Source organism: Arachis hypogaea, chromosome 2 (genome assembly GCF_003086295.3).
Source record: "Arachis hypogaea cultivar Tifrunner chromosome 2, arahy.Tifrunner.gnm2.J5K5, whole genome shotgun sequence".
NCBI classification, from domain to species: domain Eukaryota; kingdom Viridiplantae; phylum Streptophyta; class Magnoliopsida; order Fabales; family Fabaceae; genus Arachis; species Arachis hypogaea.
Window position 1 is genome coordinate 58,813,230 of NC_092037.1, and position 11,531 is coordinate 58,824,760.

Genomic DNA, 11,531 nt, shown 5'->3' on the forward strand with positions numbered 1-11,531 from the left:
AAAATGTCTGATCCGAAATTTTTTAGGAACCAATATGGACAAATACTCAAATAAAATAAGCAAGCAAAAGAACGCCATATAATTTATAAATTCAATGCCCCAGCTTCAGCTAAAAGTTTTTACATCAAATAGATTACCATTTATGTCAACTACATATAGTAGATAACATATGGTTTATAATTTCATTCATGTTTTAACATAAGAGTGAGATCTATCAATCACTACTCAAACTGGCAATGAGTGCATGTGAGTTTAACTGAAATGGCCGCTCAAGACTTGGGTGTGTAGAGTTTACATGAACCTAGGTTAACATAGTATCGTCCTCTTCTCTTCTTATGTATGGAGGAGGCAACAAGCTGTCCATGTTAGCAAAAAGATATCCACGGCCGCATGACGATTCAGCAAGAGGCGAGTCTAAGACTGAATCAGGAATTACTGCCAAGGTTTCGTCCAAAAGTGCTTTGATTGTCTACAAAGTTCAAGGAACTCAGTAAGCATTCAAAGTAAGCAATTCAATAAATGAATCATAAAAGAACAATTACAGCAAATTATGATGTAAAACATAAGCCAAATTTTGAATTAACTTGCCCACAAGATGTCAACACAACAATTTCATAAACCATTTGATAAGTTTTTTATAAACACGATAAGCACATTCTTCTGTTGTTAGTTCCACAGATAACCTGTCTCCTTACAATATTTAGGAGTATGCTTTGTGCAACACCACAATATCATACCCGTATATAATCGATGAAATTAAGAAGACTTGGAGACTTGCTTGGTTATCAAAGTCTTTTTTTAACAGTGGATGTTGATAACCTCATCTAAAATCATATTACTTTAGTGACGCAGCTCTAGGTACTAAAAATATAGGGTTTTAAAAGTAATATACCGAGCAAGTTTGGATGGCAGCATCTGCTTTGCGTTTCCAAAGTCCATTCCCAGGCTCAGAATGAAAGAAACCAAGCAAAGGCTGCAGAAAAAGTAACAGATGATCATATGATAATAGTAAAATATATATTGGAAGCAGAAAGTCCGAAAATCAATCACATTAAATAGATATATAACTTGCTTCCTGCAAGTGGAGGGAGGAAAGAGGATCAGTCCAGGCATTGAACCATGTATACCAAATTATAATTACATTACAAGTATATTTAAGAGAATTGAAATCCATGCCTTCATCACATATCAGCTTGCTATTAAAATTACATTTCTGTCAAGAAACGTTCATTGAATGACGGGCATTATACAAGAACAAATTTTGAAAATCATCTACTGAGGATTATTCGCGCTATGCCCACCTTCGTTATATCCCGCACAGTAGGCCCAGGACCATATTTCATCAATACCGAGTCCCCATACACTTGATATTTCTCAAGGACCTTGATGAAATGAGAGGGAGAAAGAAAATCAAAACAAAGCAAGATATACCCTACGTCATTCCAAAATATAGATCAAGAATTCAAGCCTCTGAATACATTCAAAGCCAAAAGACTCTAACCGAACCTGTCGACGTGTAAGACTACTTCTTGATGCACCATAGACTGCAGTATCAATGTGTCCCAAAAGGTGCCAAGGGCTGCAGAGATTACCAATGATGGTTATTCAAGCTACTGAGTATCAATTCATATAAACATCATGAAGTCCACCCAATAGTGAAATCTTATTAGAGAAATAAAGTCACTTAAAGTCTTCAACCAAAAAACTTAACACTTAGGGGAATTAGTACAAAGGTAATTAACATGACAAAATAGTGGCAAACAACTGACTCGACAGGAGTTGGATCCCTGTCACTACTATTTATTACATACAATTAAGTCTCAGCATAACATCTCAAGTATGTCCTTCATCAAACTCTTAAGCCGGAAGAGCATTTGGTTGAAAACACGTTAGCACAAGAAACCTTTCAAGTAGCTAGACTTTAGGGCTTATATTTCTAGGAAGTTAATTCCAAAAATATGCATAGCTGGGAAAATCTTATCTAACCCGCAATGAAGATGTATATAACATCCAAGTTTTCACGAAATAATATTGTTTTAGATACATTGTTTGCGTTCATGTGCACACAGCATGCATAAAAATAATTTCTGATTGTTACGCATTAATGGTGACAAAAAGAACCATGCACCAGGTAATAGACCACAGCTGCACCAGCTCACCTAGCACTCCTAGTTTTAACCATTAATAGGCCATTGCAGAAATATCAGGTTTCTTTCATAACATAAAATTTATGTAAAACAATTTTATGCATTTTGTTAAAAATTTGAATGTTAACTTATGTCCAAAACTAAAACAGCTTACTCTAACACAAAGTGCTCAAGTGGAAGAACAATGCAGTTGGACTAATAAGATGATAACTTACTTCAAGGTTTTATCCAACTTAAGAATTACAATGGGCATTCATCATTTTTAACCTAAAATGTCAAAATCACTTTTACAGGAAATTGAATGGAAGGGCTGATTCCCCTTCTCGTTTATTGAAAAGCAGAGCCAGATATAACAGAGCTAGATACTTTTTGTTTTAGATTTCACACAGTCAAAGTGTGAAAAAGGAGGTTGGGGCAGAGAGATTTGGTATTTGAGACTTACTTGTTGTATGCTGCTCGTCCAACCATAACACCATGGGCCCCAGCCATTCGAGCTGAATTGATCTACAATCAAAGTTGCCAAGTAAAGGAACAGAAAGAAGCAGAATGACAATATCTAACTTTTTCCTTTAATAAAAGCAATATGTATCCATTAAAAGAACAATTTCAAAGCTACAACACTCACCAGCATATCATGCCATCTATAAAAAAAAGAGGAAGACGGGGAATAGCATGAAAAACGTAAATCAAACTCATGAAGAAGTAAATAATATGAAAATGGTGTCCACAAATTTTAGCTAATGCAATTTCATCTTTATTATTGTATTCCACTATTATAATATTAACCATTTAAATGTTAAAACATAAAAATATATTTAATCTATCCAGAGATACTCAATTTTCATTGATTGAGCAATATCACATAGACTGTAGCACTTGCAAACAAAGGAAACACGTGTAAAACAAGTTTGAGATTTGTATAAGCAAGAAGAGAAACCATAAATGGAGCACAAGAGAAAGAGGGGTTAACCAATAAGTAAAGGTTTGCAAATTGCAACCATAAGAGGTAACAAGAGAGGGGGAAGAGACAGAAGCAGCATCTGCCAATGTGAACAAAGAAGTTGCGGAGAGCAGAAAAAAAGGTGCATATTGATTAACAGTGGAAGATTCAGAACACATGTAACACATAACTTGGATTTCACATGTGAATTGTGAAGGAACTTCAATGGAGATTCTACTTGCCATGGATGTTGACTATCAAACTCAGGTTAGTAAGAATTGCAAATACAAAACAGGTTCACAAATGAATTTATGAGATGAATCGCCAAAAAAGAAAAGAATCATATACCCATTTTCTGAAGTCATCAGAATGTCAATAAGACTGCTATTTTGGCTATGATCTACAATGAGTAAATAGAACCATGAAGAGATAGTCATTATCTACCACATGAAATTCATAACACCATTTCTTTCAAATGGAGATTATTAGATCTCCACCATGCTATAAAAAAAGGGTATTGCCATGCACTTTTTAACATCATTATGAGGAAAGACTATAGAACCTGATTTAGGTTATTCAAGGATAGAACCTGAAAGCTTGAAGAGTATTTTAAACGGCTTCATGTCTATAGTGATGGTTTGTGATAGGGCCCAAAGATAATATAGCAGACCCAGTGACGGATCTAGAAAATTTTGATAGTGGGGACAAAATATATATAACATTATAATAATTTTTATAATAAAAATATTACATTTACATAAAAAATTAGTTATCAAATTATCTTTTATAAATTTGTGTATAAATATATATATCATTTAACTTATTTTTAATATGTATTTTGTATTTCAAAATTTATATTTTAAAATTTATTCTGTACAAATGATTATTTTATGTATACATAGCATAATTGTTGTTATAATTATATTTTGTTATTGTAAAATATGATTAGGTTTCAAAATATCTAATTACAAATTAAAATACTAAAATAGTAATTTAAATAATAACATATAATTTAAAATTTAATTTTTTATATTTCATATTTTGAAACCTTGACAATATAATTAAAATGTCTTTTTTTTGTATATATGTCGTTAAACAATCATTTAAAACTCAACTTTCATACAAATTAGCTCTCGATGATATTCATAGTTGAAAAAGTTCATTCAATTAGTGTGTTATTATGAAAAAAATTAAAGCTAATTTTAAAAGAAGAAACACAAATGGATAGATAATATTCGTTCGAGTCGATTTCTAAGAAAAAACACCAGTTTTATTTAAATTTGAAAATTGATCATTATAATGGACATCTAATATGAAGTTTTCAAATTTGCTATCAAGTGTCGAAAGTTGAATAAAAAATTATTGTGGGGTCAAATTTAATAATTTAATAGGAGCAAATAAATATTATTATTATATACTATTCAATAAAATTTCAAATTGTAGTGGGGGCACTTGCCCCCACACCCACATAAATGGATCTGTCCATATTACTGTTAATTGTCCATATTACTGTTTGAAAGAAGAGAGAATTCAGATAGAAACAAATAACCCTTAGGTTCAAAAACTTTGCTTTAGACACGGCTTTAATAAGAACATCTTAGATTGTTAGCTGTTCCTTATTGGGAATGTGTGAAACTAGCAGCTTGCCTCCATAACTCTCTCTATCATAAAGAAGAGATTCATGTCATGTGTTTCGTCCTATATTGTGTAAAGCTGGATTATGTGCTAACATAATACCACTGATACCATATTATAGTTTGAGAGAAGAAAGATTTCAGAGAGAAACAAAGAAGTTCAGAAATGTGTAATTTGTATAAGTTTAACGCTAATCTGTGTGTATATATATAAAGAAGCATAGCTTGCTACATAAGCTAGTCCAAAGAGCAGAATAGTCTTTCATACATAAGTAAGTTATGATAGCTGCAACAACCTTACAGCTGTCCTATCCTAGCTGGCTCTAATCTTATAACTAACTCTAACTCACTCTATTAGTTCATCATCTACTAATGTATTTGCCAAACAATAAATTTGGAAAATTACTCCACTCAACCAGTCCCATCAAAAGTTGGAAAATATAAAAAAAGCAATGCCAAGACAAACTGTATCGCCTGTTGGCAAAGCAATGCACTAGATAAAAGTCCAAATCTCAATAAATCTAATCCAGCCCAAAAGGAAGACAAAAAGGTGAGGCATGCTAAACCAATATAACCAACTTGAAATAAAAACACACCAAAGCTTGTAGATACCAAACAAAAACAAAACAAAATTACTGTTAAAATATTACAGGGTATAGCATAGTACTTCTGTTTATCCCACACATAAATAAAATGAATGTGCACTTCAAATATGGATGACATATTTGATATGGTCATAAAAGAAGAGATTAAGAGAATATTAAATATATTCTTTATCACAAACTTACTATCATTGGATACCAAGTCTCAATCACATGAAATATGAGCCAAAACTCACCTCATCAATACTAGCAATGCCACCATTAATTGTAAATGTTAAATCAGGAAAGTCCCGTAAGAGACCATAAAAGTATTCATATCTGCATTGGAAAAATATGATACATTATCTCTCTAATTAAATAATATACTAGACTATAAAACTCAAATTCCTGACACATACTTCAATGGAGGAATACTCCGATTTTCAGCAGGGGTGATGCCATTAAGTAGTGCTTTCCTTGAGTGAATTATGAAGTGCTTAGCAGGTGATAAAGAAGAAACCTTGTAAATGAAATCACCTGATAAGAAACAAAAGTGGCAACATAAAATGTCAATACACAGCCTGAATAACAAAGGCAAGTATATAACTTTGTATTCTGATAATAAAAGAATGAAGGGTTTTGTATAAACAAAAAAAAGGAAGAATATATATATATATATCCACTTCAATTTACAAAAATAATAGCAAAAAAATAAAATAATTATCCCTCCAATAAATCAAGCATACTTCGTACAAAAGGGTTATAATCTTCACAGCACAAAGATGCCAAACGTGTATACATATTATACAAGACTTGGTAGTGGAAAATTCTGTTGCTATATATATGAAAATTATGCTCCAACTGAAGTAAACAATAGTGCCATGTAATGACATGTCACAATGATTTCACTTCTACCCTTTTCCCAAAGCCAAGAAAAATAGAACAGGACAAAGTAAGTCCAAAGTTTTGGGACAAACCACACACTAGCTAAAGATATCTAAAGAAAGTATATAATATAGATTTACCATGGAATGTGTGGAACAGATTTATAACACACCAAATTTAAAATAAACCAGAAGAGATAGCCATAAAAGACCTCGGAACACTGTTTACTACAATTAAAACTGAACACAAAACTAAGGTATAAAAACTGACATATAAATCACATCCATATTAATGTAGGATAGAATTCCAATAAGGTTTTATTGCATCCAGAAAATATCAATCTCATTACAACAACCAAAGTCAAGGAAAACAGTCATTGAATTCCTACATCTCAAGAAAGAAAGACAAAAATAATTCAAAGAAATCATTAATTAAGGATTTCTCCTTGACAAAATAGATTAGGAAGTCATTATTATATTAACCAACAAGGGCTAGTGCAACAGTAAGCAAGCTTCAATGCCAGGGACAATTGTGTAAAAATATTTCTCCTTGTCATTTATTTGTGTAATAAGAATTATGACCTAAAAAGAGGTTTATGCAGAACTGACATCAGCTTCTAAATTTTGCAACCCTGCTTCATTTTCAGTTTCCTATTATTTGTATAGGTTGGTGGCATCACAATTTGGTGACAGCTGAGAAGTCGAGGAGTAGAATATGATTCTTTTGGGAATAATTGCAACTGTGATTATAGGATTCAACAACAGATTTGGTATTTATTGATGCAAAGAGAAATAATCAATGTGCTTCCCTCATGATATATATTATAAGATGTTTCTATGGCAATCAATTTAATAAGACTCTGTTCTTGACCTCTATATGGTGCTTTGATAATAAATACTTAAAAGGAGTTGCCAGGTCACACTTTAGAGAATAGGCATGTTGATGCTCTTTTCAACTTTTCCCCTTAATCTGGTTTGCTTCTGCTATGGAGCATTCTTATTTGCCTTTTGCCTGTACTTTCCCTCTTTCCTTTCAATAAAATTATTTTTCTATAAAAGAGGGGGGAAATCTTTTCAAAACTTATATAAGACATAGAAATATATGATAACTTAAAGTCCTTATTTTCATTGGTATTCGCAAATGGGGAAAACACTGATGCTCGTAAGTTCCTTTACTACATAAAAATGTTTCCTGCTAAATACTTAATAATCATATATTCTCTAGATATGTTATTTGTTTTTCCATTAACAGTTAGCTACTAACTGCAACCCGATTGTTACGGAAACAAACATGATATCTTCATTCTAAGATCCTAGCAGAAGGTCACTATTTGCTTTCAATTAATAAATAGTAATTTCAATGTTATAGTAGTAAATCCAAGGGTTTTGCGAGGATAAGAATCCCCAATGTACCTACTTATCAAAATAAGGGTGAAAAAGATAGAATTCCCCATGTACCTAATCAATTGGACAAAAGCAACACATGTTTTAGCACAGCATAATTTAAAATGCTTATAAAATGCAGCAGATTGAAAACAGTGCAGCCATACTAACATAAATCTAATAACTTGGAAAGTAGGCTCAATGGAGGATCAAAATGCATTAATGCAAATAACCACAACAAAATGGCTTTTGCGGTTTTGCCATGCCTTGACACTGAACAGGGGCAACCTTCCCTTCACTATGATGAATTCTGTTTCAAAAATTCATAACATTTCATTCTTTCAATATGAATAGAGAAAAATGAACAAAGAAGGACCTTACACAACTCATTGTAAGAATCATGATTGTCCACGCCGATTCGACACTTGACAGTAACTGGTACATTTGTATTGGCAGCCATTACTGAAATAGCCTCAGCAACAAACTTTCCTTGTATGCATTAAATTTCTATATTAATGCAGATAAGACAAAGATGTTTATATGTAACCTTAATCAAGGATGATTTTTCTAACCTTTGGGTCAAGCATAAGACGTACACCAAAGCATCCACGCCCAGCTACTCTTGGACTAGGGCATCCACAACTGATATGCATTGAAAGTAATAAATTCATTTTGTTAGAGATAAAGACAACAATAAAGCTCTGAGATTTAAGGTGATAAGAACAGACTTGAAGTTGATCTCATCATAGCAATAAGCACTAGCAAGTTCGGTTGCTTTTGCTAAATTATCCAAATTACTTCCTCCAATTTGCAGCACAATTGGATGTTGATCTGGAGAATATGCCAAGAACCTGTCCTGACAACATATAAAAAGAATCAATGGTTTTTCAGCACCAATTTATTCAACACCCTTTTGTTAGTTTGTGTTCATATACACACATATATGCCCACAGCATAGATATAATCAAAGCCTTCAACTAGAAAAAACAATCCATACTGGGTAAGCAATATATTTTATTTCATTGCAGCAACAACATAATGGCCTATCACAGATCACATACATGTTTAAAACATTTATATTTTATCTCATTGCAGTATCTTATCCACTCTTCTAACTAGAGCCTCTTGAAGCTTTCTCCAACATGTTTAAACCACTTAACATGAGATTCTAATGCATTCATTAATAATTACAACATTAAGCTTAAGTTCCTATTGGCATTTTACCGTCTAACATTTAGTCTCATACAACTTTGCCAGTCTAATAGTTGTGTGGTAAAATTTACCAATAAGCTTTAGTGGCACTTTTTTATCGCAACAAAACCCCAAACACTCTTCCACAGTGACCACCTAACTTGAATCCTATGGTCATCTCCATCTATCTCTCTATTACTCGGCAATTTAAACAAGAATACTTAAATCTCGAGAGCTTAGTGCGATGTTACGTCCAATTTTCACCTCATGCCACCATAAGAACTTAAATAATCAGTTAATTTTAAAATAAGGAAGAGAGTGAACCCCAGACACACTAGTAAGATTGTTACCTTGTGACAGAAACAATTGAAGGTCATGGGTCCAAACACTAAGAAGTAAGAACAGTCAAGGACACTCTTTCTACTTGCAAGTGCAGGATTGCTAACTTCATATATTTTTACTTCCCCCAAATCCCACCAAATGGCAGCTTCAAGAACTCTTATGCCAATTTAGGGCAACATAGAATGGGCCTATGTGTCAATTATGCTTCAAATCTGAATAGGTCTTGTATGATGAGGCATGTTCAAGATAAAGAAATTTGTCTGCGTAGGTAATATCTTAAGATTTCAAGAGACCTTTCCCCTTAGAAATTATGATAACTTGTTATTCATGCTAGGAGGGACCCAGGACTTATCTTTATAAACTTACCAGATTTCCCTTTTGATAAACAATTGTTTCAGCTGCAAGCATTTCTGTGTAAAGCCAAGAATGTTTTGATATGAGACGTGCAAGAGTCCTATAGTGATGGTCTGTCCAGTCCATCATTGGAGCAACACTGAAATCCAAGGAAAAAAAACCAGATTGACATCATTTATCAAGCAAAGGAGAAATAGAAAGAAAGCTTAGATAAACAGCAAACTCACCTAAACCAAGGAGGAAGATAGCGATTTGCAACCATCACAGCTAAGCTACGTGATTCCTCCTTCTTAGTGGAAGAAGAGAACAGCCCCAACCTTCAAAAATTTCTCGGTGCTGCACCCACTCACAATCTGCAAAAATTTTCAAATGATATTTAGACCTAGTAGAACTTCATACTTCTTTCAATAAACTATGGCGTGTTTCCCATATATCCATTCATCATAAACCAACCATCCAAAAATTCTTCAGGACAACAGATTTAGGTGGAGGAAATGCCTCAATTCAGAGTTCGAGCATGCCCCATGTTTCTTAACAATCTATCAACAATAGAATCCTCAGAGTTAAACCTAAATGCAATAAGAAGGCCCACCAAATGTACCAAGCCATTGGTACCCATTCCATTCAAAACACCCGAAACTCATGGTGCAGAACCGAAAATAAGTGGGTGGAGTTAAACGGTAAATAAGAACATAGTCAAATCTTTGCAGAAACAACAGTAATCACTCACAAACGAAAACTTATTTTTACAAGAAATAATACAAACTAATAACATATTCTTTGTTGCTTCGTTTGGGTTGCTTTAGGTTACTCCATTGAAAATGTTTTAGGTTATGCCATTGCAGCCGCATGGCATATGAAAGAAAAAAAGAAGGTTCTAGTATCTGTGGCATGATAATGGAGCATGTGAAATAGCACAGGAAGCTTTCTAAAATAATACATGTGAAATAGCAAAATCTTCAAATTACTAATAGGTTCACCATTAAATACACTAATGGAAACATAATGAACAAATAACATCCAATATCCGTAACTACGACATCCAAATAACATGCAGAAACTTGCCACTGTGACATCAAGGTAAATACTTAACAATGGCACCCAGTTGTAACTGTTTATATAATGATATTCATATCCAAGCTAAAGCAATGTAACACACGATATGAAACCTCGACTAATCTATCATCAACTGCTGATCAAATCCAACAACCTAAAAGTATTCACCATTGGCGGGCTTAACACACTAACGAGTAATCAGATATCAACCAGCCCTACCTATAGCGAAGCATGGAAAATTTTCTTGTTGGCAATTTCGAATTCTAATCACTTATCAATCCCTCAAGCCCAATGCATCACTAACATCCAACACATTCAGGAAAAACATAGCAATGGTGTATAAAATGCAAGAACATAGCACCAGGAACGACACAATTTAAAAAAAAATAAAATAAAAAAGATGAAAAAAAAAAGGGAAACAAACCTGAGTGAGTTAACCGCGGCGTCGTTTCCACTTGTGACAGGGGTCGGCCCTTTGTCGAGCTGTTGCCGTCAGTGGGTGCAGAGGCTTCTTTGCTTCAGACGATAATGCTCTCCTTTTTCCTGCCCTGTTCGTTTTTTATTTGTGAAATAGAATGTTTGCTGATTGGATGAAATTTAAGGACATCTAAATTGGGCTTTCAATAGGGCTTTCTTTGTGGGGGATTGTTTCTGCATGTGAGCAGACTAGAGAGGTAAAGATAGAGGGGGACTTTTTCCATGCACTATATCCAATCAATGGTGGTAATAAAGGTACAGTCAACTATAATCAATTACCTGGGGTTTTAGGCCCGTTTTAATTACCAAAAAAAAAAATCTATAATCAACAGTGAAAACTTAGGTACAGTCGTTTTATTTCACGTGAAGTTGATAGTGGAGAGCCGTTAATTAAATGATTTGATTGATTTGACTAAATTTTCATCTAACAGCTCTCAACTATCAACTTCACGTGAAGTCGACTGCACCTAAATTTTCACCATAATCAATTACCACTTTTTTTTAAAGAGGATGTCAATTTAAATTATTATGAAAAATATTTA

General features: G+C 33.4%; 1 protein-coding gene across 2 annotated transcripts; it reads right to left on the reverse strand.

The window, feature by feature from the left end:
• Window positions 1-56: 56 nt before the first annotated feature.
• LOC112744933 (uncharacterized) lies at window positions 57-11,104 on the reverse strand. 2 transcript variants are annotated; one of them, XM_072218041.1, is made up of 14 exons: window positions 10,937-11,084; window positions 9,684-9,809; window positions 9,469-9,595; window positions 9,111-9,362; window positions 8,298-8,425; window positions 8,142-8,211; window positions 7,951-8,053; window positions 5,722-5,839; window positions 5,560-5,641; window positions 2,590-2,651; window positions 1,507-1,579; window positions 1,302-1,382; window positions 893-973; window positions 57-469 (listed from the first exon to the last, which is right to left on the reverse strand). In XM_072218041.1, the coding sequence occupies exons 4-14, from the start codon at window positions 9,135-9,137 to the stop codon at window positions 302-304; spliced, it is 993 nt and encodes a 330-aa protein (XP_072074142.1). In that variant the 5' UTR covers window positions 9,138-9,362; window positions 9,469-9,595; window positions 9,684-9,809; window positions 10,937-11,084; the 3' UTR covers window positions 57-301. The 2 variants fall into 2 exon arrangements, with proteins under 2 accessions (XP_072074142.1, XP_025650499.1); XM_025794714.3 differs by lacking the exon at window positions 9,111-9,362 and having other exon boundaries at window positions 10,937-11,104.
• Between the last annotated feature and the right edge of the window lie 427 nt (window positions 11,105-11,531).